Source organism: Juglans regia, chromosome 16 (genome assembly GCF_001411555.2).
Source record: "Juglans regia cultivar Chandler chromosome 16, Walnut 2.0, whole genome shotgun sequence".
NCBI lineage: Eukaryota > Viridiplantae > Streptophyta > Magnoliopsida > Fagales > Juglandaceae > Juglans > Juglans regia.
In genome coordinates, this window is record NC_049916.1 from 22,799,576 (window position 1) to 22,824,788 (window position 25,213).

The window sequence follows — 25,213 nt, forward strand, 5'->3', positions numbered from 1 at the left end:
ATTTATAATATTTATATAAAGGCAAGATTTAGACTTTTGTATATAATTATTCATTTAAGATATATATATATATATAACTTAAGATATAACCTTCACCTTTTGGAGATCATCTACATAAGATATTTTTTCTTCCAATATATTGATGTTTAATTAATAGAAACCATATTAATCAAACCATAATAATCAATGTAAGGAGATAAAATTATCAAATTAAGTTAACATATAAATGATGCCTAAATATTTAGTATGGCATACTCCGTCTATGTTTAAATATATAACTACAAGAAAAATACTTATTCGTAATCAAACATTTACAATAAAAACGACGTCGTGACTATATATATGAAAGTAGTATAGCTACAATAGAATTAGAAACTCTCAAATTATTTTGAAAAATTCTTCTCATCAGCCATTATATATTTACTACCCCACATTCCACATACACCCTATGAAAAACACCATACATCCTATGAAAAAAAAAGCTGTCAGATGTGAGGGTGAATAGTGGCTGATATATATATAACATTCTTCAATTATATTTTTATAGTAAAGCAGTACATATAATGCATTACATCTAGTTATATCTATTTGTGACTTTTATTATTATAGAATAACTTGTCTGTGAATCTAGCACTTCACTTTAATAATTATTAATTTTTTCTTTGAAAAACTATTAATTAAAAAGCTAATTAATAAAAAATGATACATAAACATATAATAGATTGAGATAATGACAAGATAATAATGTAGTTTTTTAACATTTTCTCACTAAATTAAATTCCGTACATAACACGTATATAGCGAAAGATTATCATACATTGTTAAGTAGTACTCATAACTAGATATTCTATAGGGGCAGGCAGGCAATTTATATATTTATTTAAACTTCAGATTAATTAAGACTTTAAAGTTAATGATCGTGTTCCCATGGGTACTAATTTTAATTTATCACACTCCAAAAGTTAAAATTAATCTCACCTTACCGGCCACTTGTTCAACGGAGAATCAAGTGCTTGAGAATGTACATAAACATGTGAGTAACCCTAGCACAGCTCACGTTTTTTTGTTTCGTACACCACCGAATATAACAAAATAAACTCAGTACAAAAAGTTAAAAACCGAAAAAAGATGAAAAAAACTTCTGTAATAATATCTAAACCCATTATTTTTCCCAACAAAATTGAGCGGTCAAATGGAGCGGTAAGGCGGTATAGTAGTTTTTCTCTAAACATAATCAAGATCAGCACCTATTCGGTGCGGTTTTGTCTCCATTCCTTAAATTCCCCAAACGGACAAATTGCAAGGAAAAAAAAAATTATATATATATATATATCTGCAAAAGCAGATCATGCTCCGGATGCCCTAGTGCTAATAGTATCGTAAAAACAGCATTTCATCAGTTTGCAACAAGTTTGAAAAGTGGATCGGAGGCATGGAAAGCGGCCACTTCCTTCGGAAACATCAGAGGAGAAAGAGAAAGATCAGCATGATCAGTTCCCAGCTTATGCATCTTCTTGGTCATCACATGATACTGACGACATGTCTGCCATGGTTTCTGCTCTCACTCAGGTTATGGGAACGATCGAAGATCAGCAAAGTTCGCTGGTGCAATCAACCCCATTAACCATCCATCAGGCGGGTCCGGTGAAAGAAGAAGTACCTGATTCATCTCAACCGGTTCAAGATCAAGGTACCCAACATATATATATGGCTTGCAAGCTTGAGCACTAATACTTTCTAGTTCTAGTGATCTACTATTATGCCGGTGTTTTTACGATCCTTTGTAATTTATGGATTTAAAGTTGCTGAATTTTGTGGGTCTTTTAGAGTTCATGAGATGCGGAAGTACTTGTTCATATCGTATGTTTTTTAATATAATATAAACCGTCAAAGTTTTCTGATTTTGCTTCTTTCGATTGCTCTGACATTAATAGTTATATTGTCAAAGATGTCGTGATCTATCTCTATCGATCATAACTTCTTGTGGATCCTCTTTTTTCTTTTTATTTTTGTTTGTTGTTGTAAAAAAGATTAAAAATCTTCGTCCTCGGTAGATAAATAAGTTTATCTGGGTTCCTAACTCAACCTTTAGAATAACGCCAACCAGATCATACATATGGGACAAAAAAGATTCTAAAGGATCAGAAAATATCTCTTCATGTTTTTATTTATAGATTTTCATTCAGTCAAGTTCAATGTATATATCCTACTTTGCGTAAATATCTGATCTTCCTCTTTCTCTCTCTACCATGGAAATGGAGACATGCATTCTTAATTTTCATACTTCTTTCTCAGATTTTTCATCTATTTCACAGTTTTAATGTTTATTGTCTCTTCTTTCTTTTTCTTTTTTTTTTTTCTTTTCTTTTTTCTTGATTGAATGAAAATCCTTTCACACTGCATCTTCCTGCATCAAGTAAAGCTTTAAATTCCACAAGTACTCATTATGTTCACGATCGATATATGTTCCGTGGATTACTATCCTTCCAATATTCATGTTCCGTCTTTGACCAAGTGACCTTTAACCTTATCCTTGCTATAATTATACTATATCTGTCACGCCATGTTCTTAAGATTTCTAAATATTGTTATTCATTGCTTTAAGTCTGCCTAACTTACTTGAAAAAGTCAGCTAATTCTGCTAGCCACCCCATTGTTTGCTTCTGATAAAAGTTTGGGTGGAGTTACGCACTCTTCCTATGTATGCAGTGAAAATATATAATCACTACTTCTTTTGCCTAGCTAGCTCTAACCTTAAAACCACCGGGCCCCTAACAAGTACTAGTAATTATAATAATAATGCTTCTGATCTTGATCTACTTAAGGAAAAATGTATGAGTTTGTATTCAATAGATTTATTGTTTCATTTAGGTTAAAATAAACAATGATTTTCACATGATGATTCTCTTGTGAAATGAATTTTCTCACCTCGATCTCCAGCTCAAAGTAATATAAACAAATTAACGTACGTACGCCTTAAACCAAAGTGCAGTAGTAGTACTTCTCACTTCTTAGGTAGAGTTCAAGAATTAGGCAGAATTGCATGATGCATGTGGCCGCCAGGATTTGTAGACCACTTTTAAGAATTTTTTTATTTTGTCATAGTACTAGTGGCACTAATTTTTTTTATTGTGGGAAAGTGCAGCTGGGGCAATGCCCCACTTCGAGCTTTCCACATCATGCATGCATGAAAATGTTAGGAACTTAGAGGAGCGGCATGTTTATAATTGCATGCGTCAAATAGCAGACTCGAAACATAAACCCTAGAGAACTGCTATAGACACAAGAGATTATATAAAAATAAATCTATAAATTGAAATAGTTTTATGAGATCCGTTAGATTTATTTTATAATCTGACGTATCACATCATGATTAAGCCACATCAACTTATAATTTACTTTTATGCAATTATTTTGTAATTAAAGTATTTTCCTTAATTAACCGTATATATGATATGTTAATAATTCTGCATTATATGATCTCTATCTACTAGGAGTACTTGTGCAGTAAAATAACTCCAGCTATAGGCCAGTAAAATGAGAGTGCAATAAGCATCATTATCCGATTATATATATTTGCTGAAGATCGAATTCGAGACTATTAAGTTGTTGCTTAACCCTATTTCTTCCAGATCACACATAAATATCGTAGTTATTAATTATATTTAAGTATATATTAATGCCTCTTTATCATGTGTTGTGGCCTTTTGATCATCTTTTTTTTTTTTTGCATGCATAAACTTGTGAAGAGAATGCAAGAAGACGACACTATAGAGGAGTAAGACAAAGACCATGGGGAAAATGGGCAGCCGAAATTCGAGACCCAAAAAAAGCTGCCCGAGTCTGGCTCGGCACATTCGAAACCGCTGAAGATGCAGCCCTGGCATATGATAGAGCAGCTCTAAGGTTTAAAGGCACCAAGGCCAAGCTTAATTTTCCTGAACGAGTTCAGGGAACGACGTCCGAATTTGGATACCCCTCGGGTTTTGGAAATACGAGCGTCTCCCAGTCTGCAGTACCTGTGCAAAATCCAGGGCCGGTTGTTAATCCCCCTCCGTCTACCTTGTCACAGGAGAGTACTTTCCCTGGCCTATATCAGTACGCACAGCTTCTTTCCAGTTCTGATGTTGAATTCCCTTATTACACTTCGAGTCTCTTTAATCAAGAATCTTTTGCTTCACAATTCTCGTCATTTTCATCCCCGTCTTCCGCCGCCTCATCGCATCATCCCCACCAAGAAAGACAAGAGGAAGAGGATGACAAAGGGCGTCAATTCTAGCAATCCCATTAATTAATTAAGCGAGTGATATCTGTAATATATATGATTTTAGTTATATATTTGTATCCATCCAGCTTTGTGAGTGCTTGTATCATCATTTGCAACTCTTCCCTTCGATTGTTTCAATAACAGGAGATCCATCCCCGGCCACGTAACGGAATTAATGAGGAGGAGTTAGCTTTTGATTAATATTGTATTGTTTTGTGAAATCACTATTTATCTAAATGCTTAAACTGATGAGACGATGTAGATTTTTATTATTTATTTTATATCTTAACACTTCCTCTTATGTGTTGGCTAGACTCTCCTTCAATGGGTGGCACAATAATTGAAATATTTAATTAAATAAGATAAAGTATAAAGTCAGGATTCAAACTCAGTATCTCTGCTCTAATAATATTGAAGATATTATCTTAATTCGATTTTCATAATTGTTGATTTGATATTATCTTCAATAGATACTACATGAAATTATCATTTATCTCAAAAGTTTAAACTGATGGAAAGATATAGATTTTTATTATTTATTTTATATATTTTAACAGTTTTGGGCCTTTGGCATTTTTGAAGCTGCTCTAGTTGATGTTTGATTTGTATGGGGAGGACATGGATTTATAATTAATAACACCCGATAATCATCTGCTTAATAGATTGATAGATTTCAGGCCGGGCGGGTACCTAAGCTTGGCAAGTACTATATTATGCATGAGAGATTTGGCTTCGGTTAGTTTCTACTTTGAAGTACCATTAATTAATTAAGAGATTCCTTGTCGCTTTCTGGAAAGCGAACGTACTGTACTTATGCATAAGCCGGACATGATTTAATTTGCAGCATTCCTCAATATGCATGAATGGTATTTGACTATCTTTTGTATGCAAAAATTGTATATGGATTTGGGTTCTCGACAACTTTTTGTCCCAATCCCAAGATTTAGAGTGGAAGAAGCTCAAATCTTGTGCGAGTCTTGTCATATATTATTGTTTGCGTGAATTTTATGGACTATATAAAATATATATATCTATATAATATTCAAGAAAAATACTTAATATATTTATATATAAACAACAACAAAAAACTAATTTATAAACAGACGGTGAAACCCTCACTACAAAAAAAAAAGAACATATATAATTGATTATTTTCAATAAGAATGATTATTTATGATAAAAATAGATTCATTTTAACAGAAATAATCATTTTTATAAGAAATGACTGATTACAGATAAATAATTTTCTCATAGTGCATTTTCAATATGTCGCTTTCTTATTCTAGATATCTTAATTAAGAGTTCAGATAATAACTTGAAGTCATGTCCTGATCATAACTTGGCCGATATTATATATATATATGTCCTTTGATCATGATATATAATGATTTAATTGGTTTTAAATTAAATCACGGATAATATTACAAGTACTGTTGTAGATCTTCTTGATCTCTTTCCTTCCCATTTACTTCTAATTGGTATTTTGAGCTGCTTAATTTCTACTCTCCCCAGGTAGCGGCCTACTCAGAAGAGTAATTAGTCCATTAATTGTGTTTGCATATATATATATATATATATACACACACACACACACACATATATATATATACAAGCTATTATATGTATTACTCTTAATTACGTCCTGCATGACTCAGGTTAGTAATGCTTGCCAACGTTAATTAAGGGTACTTGCACCAGTTTAGAAAGAGGGTTTTTCAAAAAAAAAAAAAGTTTAGAAAGAGGGGAAGAAAAAGCTTGAAAATGATGATCATCATGATGTCTAGATGAAGGTAAGAACACGAATGAAACTAGCTAGCTGCTAGCTAGCCTAAACATCATTAATATATACAAACATGAATACGTACAATTAAACCATTTGGAGGAATGGATATGTTGTATACTTTTTTGCTCTTTCTGTCGTTGCAAGCTGATCAAGCTGCGTAGCCTATAATATATAGGACGTGATTGGTGTGATCATGATCATGATGTGAGTAGTTCAAAATTAAACGCATTAGCCTACTTTTTTCTTATTTTGTTATCATTTGTTTTTTGGACTGGTATTAGCTAGATCATCAGTTAGCTTGGCAATTAGCTAGCTAAGGGATCTTTCGATTTTTTTTTTTTCTGTCAAATTACAACGTCGAAACATCATGTTTCAATATATCGAATCTCACATTAATATCTTATCACTTGGAGATCGATCATAGCTAGTCTTGTTGCATGCATGCTTTGTTGGCTTATTCTAAATATTGTAAGCGCATGCCCGGGTTCAATATATATAATGTCAAAACATATATGGTCACGTACGACATGATGAGTCAGTGATCTTATATATATATTAACACCAGCTATATATATATATATATATAACAGTAGTAGTACTACTACTACGTACGTATCATGAAAAACTCCAAAAAGTGAAAGTGAGGTCGCTTCAAAGTTAAAGCGGAATATAAATTTAATATTTGATGGAATGGGGATTCCGGCCCGCCCTATCAAAATCACGCAACTCTTTCACACATGATCCATATATTTACATATCCTTAGAAAACACATCCCCCAGCCATATCTGCATGCGCTCTAGATCTTCATCATGCAGGAGTGAGTGGTAGTACTACTACTACTCATGTTTTTTGTCCTTTTTTCTTTATAGAAATATTTTTGCAGAAAATAAATTTGATAAAAATAAACTTTTAAAATATTAGATTATATTATAGAGTTATACAACTAATTTTTTTTACTATGTAATTAATTAATATCTGTGTTTATATTTTTTTCCCTAGAGAGACTAGGCCAGATGGAAGGAGTTGCTAGAAGTTCGTAAAATTAATTTGGAATTAATTATTTAAAAAAAAAAAAAAAAAAAAGAGAGACCCTAGCTTGTGCATGTACTTGGCAATCTAGCTCTAGGGTACTGGACATGCATTATTGAAGTTTAACTTGCTATCACTTAAAATGGGGGATCTAATTAACGTGAAATGTGAAATTACATGAATAATAATATTCTTAATTAAATGAGTTCATCTCGATCATCAGAATCGATCCATTTTGTAAATTAAGGTGCATGTGTGGAGCGGATTAGCAATATTAATTTTAAAGCTCAAAGCATGGCTAGCTGCAATTAATGTAGCATTACTCTCATAATGATTGAGTTACATATATATATAAATGTAGCTATCACTTTTTTATATGTCCTGCTCGGAATGATTAAGATTCTGGCTTGTGGTCCACCTTAATATTTTGCACCACTGACTGACGTGTCTGTATATATATATATATATGTATATAATATGCCATTATAACCAATCTCTCACATAATTACAATATGTCATCATAATAATTATTATTTGTATTCAGATATCCGCATGCATGCTGATAAATATTAAAGTTCCATCCAAGCTGTTAAATCAACCCATTACGACCGATATGCATACATGTAAATCTAATTATTTGAATGTCGACGCATTAATTTAGATAATTAGTATTAACTGTTTTAAAGATTTATTAATTAAATTCATATTTTGAGTAAAGGGAATGCAAGTCCAACCATAATCTTGTCCATGTAGAAAAGCTACATCCGATCACCCCCATCATTTTTAGTAATAAGAAAAAAAACGTGCTATTTTCTTTATTATGTACAATAATAAAAAAAATATATTTATAATCTTAAGGTGTGTAAGTCTCATACATTTTTTTAAAAAAAAAAAAAGTGAGTAAATATGAAACTCCCAAGAAAAAATTATTTTTTTAAAGATTTAGTGTATTTATAATTTTACTTATACTTTTACTTACAAGACTCATTTTATTAGTTTTCTTTTGAAATTCAAATTTCATGATTTTCAGTATTAATAACTAACATGTGGATAAATAAATTTTTTGTAAGTTTTTCTTAAGTATATTTAGCATTTTCTTTTATTTTTTAATCGTGAACTCCATCTTTTTAAAGAATAAGTGCATGAGACTTGCATACCCTACGAGTGCATCTAGTACTACTTTACAAAAAAAAAAAAAAATGCTATCATACAAGAAAAATATTATTTATCATGTTTGTAATATCATTCTTTTATATATAATAGTCTTGCATGATATTAGATGGATAAAAAAAATAATGTTATTATACTCCCTAATTTATATCACTCATGTCTTTGCCTCCTTGACGTAGCATCACACTGTAGTGCCACATATCTTATTAAAAAAAAAAATTAGATTTCTTCTATATTTTATGTTTATGTTTTTATTTTTTTTAATAAGTTAGGTGGCATCACATTATATTATTACATTAGAAACAAAATTAAGTGGTATGAATTAGAAGTAACAGTAACATCTCTAAAAAAAAACTATTCTTATTTATTTGATAAACGTAAGAAGAATAAGATTTCTCTCTTAGCTTTTGGGATTTGGGACAGGAATCGAGCCCCCAAAGATAAAAAGCTAGTACGCTGAAGAGAAAGGGAGGAGAGAGAGAGAGAGAGAGGGGGGATGTTTACGCATGCAGAAGGTGCAGTGGGCCGTGCCAACTTGCCCAAAAAAGCAATCTGCCAGTGGGCCATTTGAGACCGTCCAAAGCCCAAGAAAAGTGGCTTTGAGGATTGGATGCAGAAGAAGTCACTCAGAAACCGACAAAGAGGTAAAAAAGAAGCTTCGAGTTCGAGTTGGAGCTTTCGCTTCTTTTGTTTTTTTTTTTGTATATAATTAATTATTGAAAACCGCCCAAGCGTGAAGGCTGACATGGGAAGTGTCCCCTTCCCAAGAAAAGCATGGCATGGGATTAGGGGGGGGCGATTTGATGTGTATATATATTGATACGATAGAGACAAGAGGCTGCACTTTGCGTGACCGGCTGTGTGTGGCCCATTTCTCTCTCTCTCTCTCTCTCTCTCTGTTTCTTTTTTGTTTGCTTTCGGCTTCCCCTCAGGACGTCAATTTTTGCGGCTCCTTTCGAAGCGGTGAATTGTGCTCTCAGGCTTCATGATGATAAATCTTGAAATACCACTCAATGCATAATAATGGATTTTTTAATAAATTAACGTGGATTTTATAAAAATAAGTTTATCAATTAATAAATATGATTTAATGTGAGAAAATTAGATCATAAATTCTTTTAATATAAGAAATATCACGTTTAAATTTATAAAATCTTAAGAACGGGTTTGGTTATACAAAATCAAACTATTTTATCTTATCTTATCTTATATAATTATTATAATTTTTTTAACTCTCGCATAAAATATAATAAATAATTTAATTTTTTTAAATTTTAAAATAAAAATAATTTTATATTATAAAAATATTTTATTCAACTTTCAACAAACATCTCATCTCATCTGAACTGTATAACCAAACTAAGCTTAAAATTTTTTAAAAATTAATTAAAAGTTAATCAAATAGAAATTCTCTCTTTATGCACACATTAGATTATTTAAGTATAAATAATGATAATCACATCATATACGTTTTCAAAAATTTAATATTGTTCCTATAAATTTTTAAAATAATATCGATTATTGACTATTGAGCATATAACATTGTGTCTATCTCTCTTTAAAAGCGTGATTCATCTAATTTAAATAAATAAATAAAGAGACGTAATTGAGGTAGCCAGAGTCTATATCAACTAGCTGAAGAGAATAAAGTCCAACAAGTCTAAAGATGATCTTTGGGCAATCCCTCTTTTTGGGGCCAATACAAATCAAAGCCCAGAAAGTCTGAATTAATTTGGGCCTTATGAAACTCTTATGGATCAAAACAAAGTCCAATACAGCTACGAAGTGATGAGGTTTCCATTTAATATTTATGACGGAGAACAAGTTTCACGCCTACCCTTTCACAAAATGGCTAGTGGGAATCACAAAAATGGTTCAAAATCAAGCTGAGCCAATCAATGTCAAAGTTGTTAGCTATGAAGTGCACCCCTACAATTAGGTCCGTTTGGAAGATGAGATGATATGAGATGAGATGATTTTAGATAAAAGTTGAATAAAATATTATTAGAATATTATTTTTTAATATTATTATTATTTTAAATTTAAAAAAATTAAATTATTTATTATATTTTGTGTAAAAATTTAAAAAAATTATAATAATACGATGAGATAAAATAATTTTTATATCGAAACGGGCCTAAAGAACCAAATAGGAAAAAAAGAACTCTGCGGCGAACCACAGAACAACATGTACTTTCTATAATTCTCTTTTCTAGCACATTATTTATGTGTGGCAAGTATCCACCCCCGTGGCAATGCATTACCATGAAATCCCAAAGACCTCTGCAATAATTTTCCTATTTTTCTTTTACTGTTTGGCAGTGAATTAAAATGATCTGCAACTAGTTATTCTCATAAAAACATTCAGCTGTCGCAGCACCATTTCTTAAGAAAAAAGGAGTAAGATATAACGAGTCAAGTTCCTTGCCAACATTCAACTGCATGCTCTATTTATGACATCTTGATGCTAATACGCGGAGTTAAGTCATTTTTCAACATGGAAACATTAAAGAGATATCCATGGAAAATGCCCGATCATCATTAGAAACAAATCAAATTAAGACGCCAACATGTTCAATGATCAAGTTACATGGATCCCAGAAAATGGAACCATCCACCATCCCCTCATTGTTCTCAAACTAAAGATAATGTACAAGGAGCGTAGCAGCTTTATAACTAGTTTGAGTGCGCACTTTCCCCAAGCAACACAGAGAGAGAGAGAGAGAGAGAGAGGTACCAATACCACAGTTCCAGCTTTCGTTTATGATGAAGCAGAACTGATGGTCAATCAGTTCATTCGACCACTTGCATTTTTAGCCCTTTTGCTTCTAGTCTTCACTCCAACATCCAATGTTGACAAGCTGCCTCCATTGTCCAACTGTTTCCTTTTGCAAGTCTGTTTGACTTTGCATTCTACTGCAGGATCTAGTAGTATGTTACTGGAGGCCTTTTCAGCTTTAACATTATCATCAACACCATTTTGGCCTTCAGCAGCATCAGGCTGCGTAGAGAATGTTCTCCCCTTCTTTCCACCAGGATTTAATCTACATTTGTCACCACTTGCTTTTTTTAACTGGTCTGTTTGCCAAACTTCACTTGCAATCTGAGTTTTCAAACTGTTGTCCTTTGCTTCCTTCAGAATTGCATTATTCGCATCACAAATTTCTATACTGTCAGCAACTCCATCCTGCTTCTGGTGGGTGCCATCAATTTCTTCACTTGAGTCAATAGTTTCTGCCTCTTCAATTGTGCGTTGTAGTGATTCTATCACCTCCATCAGTTCTCTGTTAACCTGTTACAGAAACTCAGATATCACAAATAAGTTTGTGCCACTCCTTACTATTTTGATGAGCATTGCAACCAAAACAGATGGTTGCAAAATGAGAATGAGGGCTGGTCACTACAGATACATAAACACAACAGCTGAATAAAAAATGTCATCGCTTTCATAAAAAAAAAAATTGTCATCTAACAAGTCCTGTGATATACAAGTTTAGAAGCAAACAACTTGTTCAAGTGCAATGAACATAATCAACTCATTCTAAATGGCACGTAAAAAAAAATTGTCATCTAACAAGTCATGTGATACGCAAGTTTAGAATCAAACAACTTGTTCGACTGCAATGAACATAATCAACTCATTCTAAATGGCACATAGGACAGAATAAAATAGTTCAATTTCCATTGGAACTAAAACTCATACCCAACCCAAGCCCCTCTCCTCCAGGTAACCAAATGTAGACTACACTTGCCTCAACCAACTAATTAGAAGATCCATCAACCCGTGATCATATTGCAGGCTTGTGTGATGCTGAAACGTTTTCACTAGAACCATTCAGCATAAATCATGTCCAGACATTATATGAACTGTCAAAACCCAAGTGAGTGTGATCTACCAAGCATACCTGTGGATTCTGAAGAAAGTCAGCTATGTCAGTTGAACAAGAAGGGCATTTCATGATGTTCTTCTGTGCTCTTAACATTCGTCTGCCTTCACATGTCCTCTGTCTCATTAAACTTTTACCAGCAAAAGCACCCTCAAGACAAGCTTTGCAAAAGTTATGAGCACAAGGGGTGGTAAGCGGGAAAGCCATCAACTTCCGACAGATGTGGCAGCTAAACTCTGCATGGTCAATTAAAATAAGCATGACTTCTCAGGCATCAGAGTGGGTTGAAATATGGTAAAGCATGAAAATGAGTGATGAAAATGAACTTTATAAATGTGAATTATACAGGACTATAAACCTTTTAGAAGTTTAGTTTTCACAGGCATATTTTGTGCTCGCTGTGTAACTTTCCTTGTGATCTTCCCTTCTTCCAATTCTCCGTTATCGACCGGTTTTCTGCTACATGGTGGAGGTCTCTTCCACCTCCAGCAGCCTCTTTCCTCCTGAGAATCAATATGGAACAGTTTAGGACACTTAAAAAATCAACATCTACCCTCTTTGCTAAATAGTCTAAGAGCCCAATAGAAAGGTTTAGAGACTCCTAGATACAATCTTTTATACCCAGATACTTTTTGCAGACATTGTGTACACCAAAGAGGTTTGGAAAGAAGAAATGAAACAATAGGAAGAAAAAATTAGAAAGAGACAGAGAGGGAACCCCCTTTGAATACAGGAAGTAATAGACATTAGCTTACATCATAGTCCCAGGATGGAGTTGCCTTCCTTTCGGTCATGTCAATTGCATCCTTTAACTCATTAATGATAGGCAGTGGTCTTGGCCGGTCTCCATGATCATCGCTACAGAATCATCTCCAAAGATTTAGTCTCACACACATCCCTAGAGAGAGACAGGGTGGAAATAACAGACCTTGTCCAGGGGGCAGGATCATTGTCACATCTAACAAAAAGATATCTGCATACCTTATACCCCTAACAAAACAAGCATTCATCGGTTAAGAAGCTATATCCCTAAACATAATACAATTTATCATTGAACAAGTTCAGCTAGAACACAGCAGAAGCGGCTATTTTATTGTTTTTCTTTTAACGGTCATAAGCATCTTACCTGAGTCCCATTTTTCCGCCAGCATTTCTCAATTCTGTAAATCCCATCATAACGTAACCCTGTCTCTGGGGCATAAGAAGAGCGCTTCTCCTTGTTAGACCTGTCCCCCACTCCCAAAACAATTTAATTAAGAAAAAGATAAATATACAAAACAGAAGTGTGAACCTTTAGAAACAATCTCATGCAGCTAAGCTAGTCTCAAGCTATAAGTATTTTTTTTCAAGAAAACAAAAAGTAGCTTATACAGTGAAATGATCCCCTTGATGGAACTGATGACCAATAACAGAATTTCTACCGAATAGTTAATGAAACAGTGATATAAGTACCGAAAAATATAAGGGTTTCGAGGCCCAACATTTTGTGGAGTTTTTCACAAAGAGAATGGCATTGGCTGCCTGTTTAGGAAAAACGATACCTTCCATTTGTTCATCTCACCCTGTTTTCTTTTAACATGCAAGCTCATTAACTGTAAGTTCCTCCATAGGAAAACAAAATGTTTGCAGAGTGGATAAGATCATTAACCTTTTCAATTTCTAATGTTTGTTTTATAAGCCACCAAATTTGTAGAGGTTGAAAACTATAATTATCCAGTGACTTTGCTTCATGCACGCTATGAAGAATCTATGACTACTATAAATGATACCAGAACAGTGAGCCATTATATTTCTATATTGTTTGAAAACTGAGATTGGTTATGCAAATACAGCACTATCTATTTTTTCCACATATAAGAAATTTGCAATAAAGACCTTAACAGTCAAAGACCCAGATGCAGCTGCATGCTACCAGATTATAATGAACTTTCATTAAAATGACTCACCTCACCACACGAACAGGATAACCCTTCCGGCAACTTACTCGTAATGCCTCGTTGAATTTTTCAAACTTTTGATCAAAAGAATGTTCCTTGTTTGTGCGTTTATTGCCACTAAGGTCTCTTCCGCCGCTATATTGCAAGGAATCAAGAAAAGATCATTCGTTTAAGATGTGAGCAGCATACTACAAAAAAAAAACCAGGGTCTTCTTTTTCTATTGAAAAACTAAATTCTAAGTAAGTGCATGTCATCCATCCAAATTTAATAGTTATATTTCAATTAATATGACCATTACCGACCATTTCTTTGACAAAATAATCATGTAAAACCTTTATTCCGTACAATCATACAAGAACAGCATCAAGCAGATGCAAAAAACTTGTTGAATAGATGAAATTAGCCATTATGAATATACCGCAGCTCATTAAAAGAATTGGTAAAAGCAACCCAATTACTCACTAAAGCCAGAACTCAAGTATGAATGTCAATAGTACTGAGAAGAAAATACCTCCCTGTGTAGAGGAACCATTCGCCATGGTCCTCATCATCTTCATAGCCTCCAGATAGGGCCACCGACTGGGCACCATACTTTGACTGCCCAGCAATTCCTGCAACAAGAGGAAGGTGCACACCCCACTGCCTACATTCCAGCCTATCTTCCCAGGTCTCCCCAACCAGCACACCCTGGTTTCTCTCAGGGTCATTTTCTGCTAGGATTGGCCCTAAATAATCAGGAGGGACCGTGACAAATATCTTTCCACTACTAGCATTGGCCTTTCCACCTTTCTTTGCTCGTTCACTGGTGTATGCTTTATCTGGGCGGTCTTGGTTGCGTATGAAGTGATAAACCTTTGGGGGACCCCCTACAGCATTTGATTTTGACATTCTTGCCATTCGAATGGCAATGACAAGTGTAGAGTTTATCCGAGGTTGGCTTGCCATACCGACTGGTATTTTATTGCGACAATTCGCACAAGTGCGCTTGCCCTGCCCAATCCATTTCTGGAAGCACTTTAAGCAAAAGTTGTGACCGCAAGGAGTCTGAAACAACAAGAAAAAATAACAAGGTCACGAGCTGCTGCCAATTAAAGAAACACACACGCCCTCTACCTCGCAACCACGATCCATTTGCCTTTTAAGTTAACCAGTAGACGTATCATTCATCATGTTTAACCAGTTAAAGCACAGAAGGAAAGAACTAAAATGAAACAATTAAAGAAAATGCTTATAAATTCACATGTAGCCGTTGTGACGGCTTCAGAACTAAATTAATCTGGTATAACATAGAAAAGCCCCAGGCATTTCAAAATACTTCCAAAACAGCTAAAAACCCATTAACTCTCAGCTTTGAATTCCCATTTCAAATAGCGGCTCCAAGAAACGACTGCATTCCCCCTGCCAGTAAGCCCACCGAAACAGCTAGAAGATTGTAAAAAGAGATACTCCATATGCAACAGCACAGATTCAAAATCTACAATGAAGAATCCAATGCCCAGTGGAAAACAACCTATTACTACAAATAATAATTCACTACGCTATAAACACGATAATGTATACTCTGAACAGCTTAGCTGTTTTCCCTACTGTGAAGTTAAAATAAAACGCAAAGCATGCACAATGTGATTTGGTGAGGTTACTTGGCCAAACAGAGCAAGAAATTATAGAAACAAACGAAAGAAAACGAAATCACACACCGTCACAGGTCTTTCCGGTAACTGCATGCAAAACGAACAGTTCAAACTGTTATCGAGAATACCAAGAACTTCGTTATCGCTGGTGATCATCCCCTTCTTCTTGGGATTCGCGTCGTCATCGTCGTTTCCATCTGAAGATCGCGCACCCTTATACATCAGTTCCTGCCGTCTCTTCGCCTTCTCCCGCTCGGTAAGAGACCCGTTCGACTCGATCGCCCGAATCTCCGCGATCAAGTCTCCGGAACTCCTCGACGGTCCGGCATCGGCGCATGTTTTGGGGGAGATCAACGAACAGTCCGGGCAGTCCCAATGGAGGGCATCGACGAGGGTTTGGGGGCGGGAAGAGGAGATGCAAGCGACGTGCCAGGGCGTGGCGCATGTTTTGCAGGTGAGAGTGTCGCCCAGCGAGGAGGGCTTCTTTTTGCATACCATGCAAATGCCGTCACCGTCGCAGGGAAGCTCAATGGCGTGCTCCATGGGAGTGAAGGATACGCCACGAAGTCAACAAGAGGATTGAGGGCAGTAGGTCCAGAGAGAGAGAGAGGGGGGGCAGCGAGGAAGTTGGACTGAAGCTGGTTTTTCAAGTGAGTATATTTTCGTCGGAAATTGATTTTGAAATTTCAACTTTTTCCCTCTTCTACTTTTACTCCATAAATGGTAAATTATTTTTCAGGCATGACTATGTACATCAATAAAATGTAATGTTAAAGAGAAGTTAGTATAGTAATACATATTTTATATTCACTGTATGATTATTTTTAGTTGATTATTTTCAACACTCATTTAAAAATATGTGTAGTCTAGATGATACTACATCATGTGTGTAAAATAGATACTTTTAATAATGACTTCTATCTATATTTATTCAAGTTCCAATAGAAGCCTACCCAAATATTTTATTTTAAATAATGTTATATATAAGTCTCAAATCTTATATAAATCTTTTATAAAATAATGGATTTTGTTAATAAATAATAGTTTTTTCCATACTTTTTTAAGTTATAATCTACTTTTTTTTATAAGGATTTATATAATATTTATCTATTTAAAATTTATACAAATCATTTCTCTGTTATTTTAAATTTTTTTGTTACGTCTAAAGTCCGCTTAAAAAACACATGGGGTAGGTATTTCACTTTATGTATTTTCTGACTATTATTTAATGTCACAACTGTATTTTGGCACATCGATAACTGGAAGGATGGAGAGACTTATGATTCTTTAATATTTATTTTTTAAATTAAATTATGTTATATAAATATTTTATTATTTATATTTTATATATTGACTTAAGAATATAATTTTTTTTTAACCTTGCTTTATAAGATCAAAATTCTTTTAAAAACTACGTAATAAATATATAGAAATATAAATATATATGTTGCATGACTTGACTAACATATCAAGATTTTGAATATAAGTAATACTGTAGTTTATGTTATCCATTATTTTAATATCAACTTATTTGAGAATAACAATACTATTTTAACTATAAATTTGTTATTTTCAATTGCATCACCAGATTTAGACGTTTGTATTCGCAGCTCATTTCAGCTCATCTCAACTCATCTCACTATTATTCATTACTATTCAACAACTTTAATTCACAAATCTCATTACTATTCACAACTCATCTCATTACTATTTACAATCTATCTCAACTCATCTCAAGTCATATTCGAATCCAAACGTCTCCTTAACACAATTGTATTTTCTATATCAATTACTTAAATACGAAATAACTGTAATTAATTATTAATGGTGGTAGCTCAATGGCTATTGAGTTACTTTCATATGGTTTAACATGTATTTATCGGTTTGAATCAAAATATATATTCACATTAAACAAATAGTATTAGGCCTCGTTCGTTTTTATAGATGAAATAAAATGAGATAAAAATTAAAAGTTAAATAAAATATTGTTATAATATTTTTTTAATATTAGTTTATTTAAGATTTAAAAAAGTTAAATTGTTTATTTTATTTTATATGATAATTTAAAAATATTGTAATAATAAGATAAGATGAGAATGACTATGAAAACAAATGAGGCCTTAGGATTTATTTGGATAATGAGATGAGATGGTTTTAGATGAATTTAATAAAATATTATTATAATTTTATTTTTTAATATTATTATTATTAATTTTATTTGTAATGATAAAATGAAACAAGTTAATGAGTATTTTTATATCTAAGTGAGACCTTAATCATTTAAGATTTCATTAAATTTGATGTATATATTTACATATTTTAATATTCAAAGTCATTTTTAGTGAGGAGCGATAAGTACATACCGTAGATTGTGGGCCTTCCATCGAAATATTTCTCAAGTTCAATCATGTTGGCTGATTTGGCTTATTTTAATTAATTTTTAGTTTAAACAGTTAATATAAGAAATCACTTAAAATACAGAGTTTTACTACATATCAACCACTGTTTACTATTCACGATTGATTTGTAGCACACTTTTTTTTTTTTTTAAAAACAGAATGTCATTTTCATCTCTCAGCGACCCTTATTCCTTTCTCAGCTCACCCAGCCTCGCCATGCGCCCCTATAGTGCTATCAGCCACCACCATCGGTTCCCCCTCACGTTGTCCACCTCTAGCCATCTTCAAGCCTCCACGACAGCCCCTCTCTCAACCCGAAATGAGTTCTCTTACACGGTTACTCCCTCTCACTGCTGCTACCATTGTCGTCGTAAGCTTTTAACCCCATCGTTGAGCACCACCAAGCCCTTGACCTTCCCCCTAGCCATCGTTGAGCTTCCATAGCACGGCAACCCTCTCCCTCTCTTTTACGAAATGGGTTTCACCCATACACAGGTTCTCCATTTTAGCCCACTGTACATTGCCACCTAGAGCTTTCACTGGCCACCATCAACCTACCCCATCTACCCATAATCTCAAATTGCCTCTCACGCACCCTCACTCAACCATAGGTTTCTCCATCCATTTGGCCTAGATCTCTTGCCTTTTAGCCACCGTGCCGCCTCTCTCTCGCCACCATCAGTTATACCGCACCTCTTTCAACCCTCCAAGCTCAACCATGCCACCCTTAGCTCCCCCTATCCATTTCCACTGTTTGAGACCCACGACCCAAGCTCCTCCACGAGCCATCGTATCTTCGCCATATTCCATCTCGATACCATCACTATGCCCAACACTTCACGCAGGTGTGAGTGTGGGGGTGGGGGAGATGAGCTATGTTGGGCATTTGAAATTAGAGAATTTGAGAGAAGGGAACATGGGTTTTGTTATAAGGAGAAATTTACCATTTTACTAGGCCATGTAAGGTGTGATCTAGCAGCTGCCAAATGGTGGCTATTCTCTAGATTTTTTCTAAAATACAACACATTAATTTATATGGCTTTTTATTTTAGTGAAAAATATCTATATTAAATGCTAAAAAAAATTATAAAATCTTTATTGTTGTTTGTTGACTTTTAGGGGTATTTTTTTATAATTGATAAAGTGAATTTATATAAAAATAAAAAAAAATCTATGAATATTATAGGCTCAAATTCAAGTCTCGATATATTTTGCAGAAAGCTGTTCACTGAGTAAAAAAAAAAATATTAGGCTGTGTCCGAGTGGTGAAATTATACAATATATCACTCTATTGCTATTTATTATTTTATACTTATTTATTATTATTATTTAATATTTTATTAATATTTTTTATTAATATTCACAGATGATCCCACAGTATGCTTACAAACACATTATTGGATCAACATGGTTCTAGGCCGAATCTCTATCGGTTAAAGAGGTGATCTCGAATCGGAATTGCACTTGCATCGCCCCGGTCCACAAACAGTTCCCTGATATCCAATCCACTATCCCTTTCGGGAAAAACCCTAGCAAGTTTACTCAGCGGCTCAGCCCAGGCCGCATGCGATCGTTCTTTCTTCTCACATCCTCATCTGCTTCATCTGGACAGCATTCATTCTCTCTGATTGGTTCGCGTCGCCCCTCGAGACTCCTAGCCCACTAATTCTTCGGGTGCTGCTCGGTTCCAATGGACGCCTCTGAGGAGATTCTCCGCAAGACGCTAGCAGAGAAGCAATCAGCCATCGAAGCCCATGGCAACGCCGTCCGGGCTCTGAAAGCAGCTGGAGCAGCCAAGCCTGAAATCGACGCCGCCATTGAATCCCTTAATGGGTTGAAGCTTGAGAAGACATCGATCGAAAGGCAGCTCCAAGCTGCCATTGGCGGCGGTGATAGCTCCCTCAACAGGGAAGCGTTCCGTCAGGCGGTGGTGAACACTCTGGAACGGCGTTTGTTCTACATTCCGTCCTTCAAAATCTATCGCGGCGTTGCTGGTCTTTATGATTATGGCCCGCCGGGCTGTGCGGTTAAGTCTAACGTTCTGGCTTTCTGGCGACAGGTAAGCCAAAATCTTTGCCTAGAGTGACTTAAAGTTCACGAATGCTTGAAACGATACGACAGACGTACAATAAAAAGAGCTTCAGCTCTTACTAGTTTAATTAGAATGATAGATAATAATTGACAATATATTTTGGGTTTTTAAGGTACACAGCAGACATGCATTTCGTTGATGTGCTGGCTTACAATATTCGTCACCTTTCATTGATATTTTTTATTTCTTAGACACAATGCAAGACAATGTTACGGTTTATATTGTGCTGTGCTTCTGGCGTCTGTGTTGGTGGGAGTTAAAAGCGTCCTACTTGGACAATCAACTACGAAGCAGAGGGAGATAGTACAAGTTGAGGGAGGACTAGAGGGAGGGCATAAAGCCTTCCTCCGTCCTCGTAGGATCTGGGAAACAAGAGGTTGGGGTAGTTACAGTGACTTGCCGAGGTGTGTTTTGTCCCAATAGGGTTTGGTGAACATCGGATAGGTTTCTAATTTCTCCCTCTTGGGCGATGTTCATTAGGGGCTCTCTATTATGGGTTAGGTGTTGTTGTATACACCCAAATACTTGGTTACGCCTATTGATATTAATATATCTGTACTTATTCACGTGGCTTGTAGTTACCCTTTAAATTCAATAAAAGAGTGCTGAATTTTTATTTATTAATTTTTTTTTTGTGGTTTGGTTCATCTAGTCCTGAAAGTTTTTTTTTGGGGTCAGTGTGTTTTTGGGGATAGAAGAAGAGCCAACCGGATTACTTACCAAAAACAGAAGGAAGAGTCAGAATGAAGCACGATCCATTATTGCACAAAGTGCTATCATTCTGGTGTCTTCACGGGTCTTCAAGTTTTGTATAATCTGTGGTTGTTAAGGGTCAGTGTGTTTTTGGGGATAGAAGAAGAGCCAACCGGATTACTTACCAAAAACAGAAGGAACAGTCAGAATGAAGCACGATCCATTATTGCACAAAGTGCTATCATTCCGGTGTCTTCACGGGTCTTCAAGTTTTGTATAATCAGTTGCATTTTAAATGACCTCAATTATCAAGTTTACTGGAACTTAAACCAAAGGTAACTCTTTTTAGTGGAAGTTATCCATGAACAAAAGCTAATTTGCTCTAGACCTGCAAGATTTTTCTAGTGAAGAGCCAGATCGATGCATGGTGCATTGTTAAAGCACACGGTTCTCATCCTTTTCCAGTATCCTCACGAGTCTTCAAATCATCCATAATCAGATTCGTTTTAAATGACCTCAGTATCAATTTTACTAGAACTTAAACCAAAAGGCAACGGTTTTTGCTAGAAATCATATCAAAACAGAACTTAAATTGTGCTAGACCTGCTTAAGATTCACCAGCTAACCAGTGGGAGTCATGAAAAAATTCAAAGGTGCAGTAATTCTAAAGCCTCCCATAAAAAATCAAATCATTCATCTTGTTTGCTTTTGCAGCATTTTGAGCTTGAGGTCATTCGTCTTGTTTGCTTTTGCAGCATTTTGTGCTTGAGGAAAACATGTTGGAAGTTGACTGCCCATGTGTCACACCTGAGGTGGTCCTGAAGGCATCTGGTCATGTTGACAAATTCACTGACCTTATGGTGAAGGATGAGAAAACTGGGACCTGCTACCGTGCAGACCACTTGCTCAAGGATTTTTGTAATGAGAAGCTTCAGAAAGACCTTAGTATAAGTACAGAGAAGGCAGCTGAACTGAAACATATACTTGCAGTATTGGATGATCTCTCAGTTGAAGAGCTGGGTGCAAAGCTCAAGGAGTATGGCATTACTGCTCCAGATACAAAGAATCCACTGTCTGATCCTTATCCATTCAACTTAATGTTTCAAACCTCAATAGGCCCTTCTGGCTTGAGTCCTGGGTGAGTATTGGATACACGTTCAAATATAGGTGGTATAGGTAATGTCAAAATGCTCAAAGAGTTTGTATAATTGATGTGTTATAAAGCTCTTCCGACTCTGCTGGTCAATTTTGTTCATCTCTTGAATTTGTATAAAATATTATTGTACTTAATTACTTATAAAAAAAAAATATATTATTGTACTTAATTCTGGTTGTAGAGTTTTTGATTACCTCAATCTGCAGGTATATGCGTCCTGAAACTGCGCAAGGCATATTTGTTAATTTTAAGGACTTGTATTATTACAACGGGAACAAGCTTCCCTTTGCCGCAGCTCAAATTGGTCAGGCTTTTAGAAATGAGGTCAATTTTCTCCTTGAAAGCTCGAAGTTGCACGTGTGCATGTCTTTGTGCAGTTCAGACTAGTGAGAGAGCTAATATGAAAATACTTTTTCATTTTGACAGATATCTCCTCGCCAAGGCCTTTTGAGAGTCCGTGAGTTTACGCTAGCAGAGATTGAGCACTTCGTTGATCCTGAAAACAAGTTTCATCCAAAATTCTCAGAAGTTGTCAACTTGGAGTTTCTGATGTTCCCAAGAGAAGAACAAATGTCCGGCCATTCTGCAAAGAAAATTCCACTGGGTGAAGCAGTTTCAAGGGTTGGTTTGCAGAATATCTTCTTTTACTTTACCTTCTCTTTTTGTTTTTTTGGTTATAGCTTCTTCTCTATGGCTTGCTTGACAAACTATGGTAGATCTTTTTTTGACAATGCTGTGGTTAAATATCTTCCAGGGAATTGTCAACAACGAAACTCTTGGCTACTTCATTGGGAGGGTATATCTCTTCCTAACTTGTCTAGGTATAGACAAAGACCGTTTACGGTTCCGGCAGCATCTTGCAAATGAAATGGCCCACTATGCCGCTGACTGTTGGGATGCTGAGATTGAGTGTTCCTATGGGTGGATTGAATGTGTTGGCATTGCAGATAGGTCTGCCTATGATTTGCGTGCTCACTCGGTATGACTTTGATTAATCCTTATTATAGGTTTCTTACAATTAGACTGTAACACAAGATGTTTTGTTCACTCCAATCACTATTTTGATGAGATGGAATAATATTTAAGAATAATATCGATAGTTTAATTTCATTTTGGCACATTGTTATTGATAAAGCTTGCTAATGGGATATGAGCCTCCTCCATTTTTATTGTAATAAGTAAGAATGCTTGTAAGAATACTTTTGTTTTCCAGCAGCTAACAAGATATCTACTATAGTCTCAAGGCATAGAACGACATTCGTGTGGAGTATTGATTAGTTGATGTTTGACAGGAGAAAAGTGGTGTCCCTCTTGTGGCTCAGGAAAAATTCCCAGAACCCAGAGAAGTGGAGGTAGTTCTTTTGTTAATTAGCCATAATCACTTTTGTTATCAATTCCATAAGCACAAGTGCATGACCTATCTTGCAAGACAACACTTTTTTAATTCACTTGCTTGATGTTGGCTAACATTACTTTGAATGATGGTGTACAATTCCAGAAACTAGTAATCAATCCAGTGAAAAAAGAGCTGGGTCTTGCATTCAAGGGGAACCAAAAAATGGTGGTCGAAGCTTTGGAGGTAAATATTTAATAGCCATCTTTTGACTTGGCAAGATTTCTAGAAAATGTAATGCCTACAGTAGGTTTACATATCATTTGCTTTCTTCATGTTAGGCAATGAATGAAAAAGAAGCTTTGGAAATGAAGGCTGCTTTAGAATCCAAAGGAGAGAGTGAATTTAATGTGTGCACTCTTGGAAAAAACGTTACCATTAAGAAGAACATGGTTGCAATTTCAAAGGAGATAAAGAAAGAACACCAGAGAGTTTTCACACCATCTGTAATCGAGCCATCTTTTGGCATAGGGAGGATAATATTTTGCCTCTTTGAACACTCTTTCTATACAAGGCTGAGTAAAGCTGGGGATGAACAATTAAATGTGTTCCGTTTTCCGCCTCTTGTAGCACCTATTAAATGCACGGTTTTCCCACTTGTTCAGCAACAACATTATGAGGAGGTGGCAAAAGTCATCTCCCAATCATTGACTACGGCTGGAATCTCACATAAGATTGACATTACAGGTATTTAGTCTTTTCACTAATTTGCTTTGGCTGTTATAAGGGATGATTGGGTCACAGGGTAAATGTGTGAATACTGGGGCCTTGGTGTCGGTATGCTCAACCTTCTGTCTCGATCACATTTGTTTATGTACAAGCTGTCTTGTCTTTGTTTTGCAAGTACTCCAGTTACCATAGAAAGCTCTGATAGTTTGCCTAAAAAAAAACTACAAGATGTAAAATGCTGTCTGATGCACATATGTATGTGCTTCTTACTGATTATATACGCTCTTGAATAATGTTTACAGGGACTTCAATTGGTAAACGATATGCAAGAACCGATGAACTTGGTGTACCATTTGCAATCACTGTTGATTCAACATCCTCTGTGACAATCCGGGAGAGGGACAGCAAGGATCAGGTCCGTGTTAGTGTGGAAGAGGCAGCGTCTGTTGTAAAGGAGGTAACCGATGGATGGAGAACATGGACAGATGTTTGGTCTACTTTCCCCCATCATTCCTCTGGATCCGTTGAGGCAGATGAGTGAAGTTGGATCGTAAGGCCGACGCAAACAACCGTTAAGAGTGACACCTATTTTTTAGATTGTTCAGCCAGACCTTTGCTTCATACATACTGCTGGCAAATCCTTTTGCATTGTGATGCTCAACCGTAAGATTTATGGAAAAGTATAGGTATGTACCTAGCAGATTCCAGCATGTTCGTGTTTCTCCTGGCAATGTGCTTTGTACCGTCCAGTGGAAATCAGGGTAGCATGCAAGTCAATGCTGCCATTCCTTGCTATGCAACTTGATGGATATTGGGCGACGGGGGAACTTCAGAAAAAGAATTTTACCTGCGAGATGGAAAGTGAATTAACTTGATGACATTACATACCATAAAAATGTTGTAATACGCTTAACTTCAGTATTAGACAGTTCTAATAAATTTCTTTCAGTTAAGCCGTGCACGGCCTTGGAAATTTCCTGTCCTTTTCCTTGAATCAGAGAAGTGAAAACGTTGTCGTGTCACTCTAGTCGGTGCGAGAGCGGTGGCACAATACTACACGTTGAGTCCCTCCGTGGCGGCATTCTGGGTTCTTATCTTCCGCAGG

At 35.5% G+C, this 25,213-nt stretch overlaps 3 protein-coding genes across 3 annotated transcripts; 2 read left to right on the forward strand and 1 right to left on the reverse strand.

Moving 5' to 3' along the window:
• Positions 1-1,324: 1,324 nt before the first annotated feature.
• LOC109006724 (ethylene-responsive transcription factor ERF113-like) lies at positions 1,325-4,568 on the forward strand. Its single transcript, XM_018986097.2, has 2 exons — positions 1,325-1,690; positions 3,750-4,568. The coding sequence occupies exons 1-2, from the start codon at positions 1,540-1,542 to the stop codon at positions 4,277-4,279; spliced, it is 681 nt and encodes a 226-aa protein (XP_018841642.1). The 5' UTR covers positions 1,325-1,539; the 3' UTR covers positions 4,280-4,568.
• Positions 4,569-10,674: 6,106 nt separating this feature from the next.
• LOC109006723 (E3 ubiquitin-protein ligase ORTHRUS 2-like) lies at positions 10,675-16,364 on the reverse strand. Its single transcript, XM_018986094.2, has 9 exons — positions 15,773-16,364; positions 14,587-15,119; positions 14,084-14,209; positions 13,264-13,363; positions 13,066-13,127; positions 12,893-12,995; positions 12,496-12,640; positions 12,156-12,373; positions 10,675-11,542 (listed from the first exon to the last, which is right to left on the reverse strand). The coding sequence occupies exons 1-9, from the start codon at positions 16,247-16,249 to the stop codon at positions 11,039-11,041; spliced, it is 2,268 nt and encodes a 755-aa protein (XP_018841639.2). The 5' UTR covers positions 16,250-16,364; the 3' UTR covers positions 10,675-11,038.
• Positions 16,365-19,501: 3,137 nt separating this feature from the next.
• On the forward strand, positions 19,502-25,081 carry LOC109006720 (glycine--tRNA ligase, mitochondrial 1-like). The gene is made up of 9 exons (XM_018986091.2): positions 19,502-20,164; positions 21,646-22,028; positions 22,253-22,370; positions 22,473-22,667; positions 22,801-23,025; positions 23,339-23,398; positions 23,545-23,625; positions 23,721-24,126; positions 24,411-25,081. Exons 1-9 carry the CDS (start codon positions 19,796-19,798, stop codon positions 24,647-24,649), a joined length of 2,076 nt encoding a protein of 691 aa, XP_018841636.1. The 5' UTR covers positions 19,502-19,795; the 3' UTR covers positions 24,650-25,081.
• The last annotated feature ends 132 nt before the right edge of the window (positions 25,082-25,213 follow it).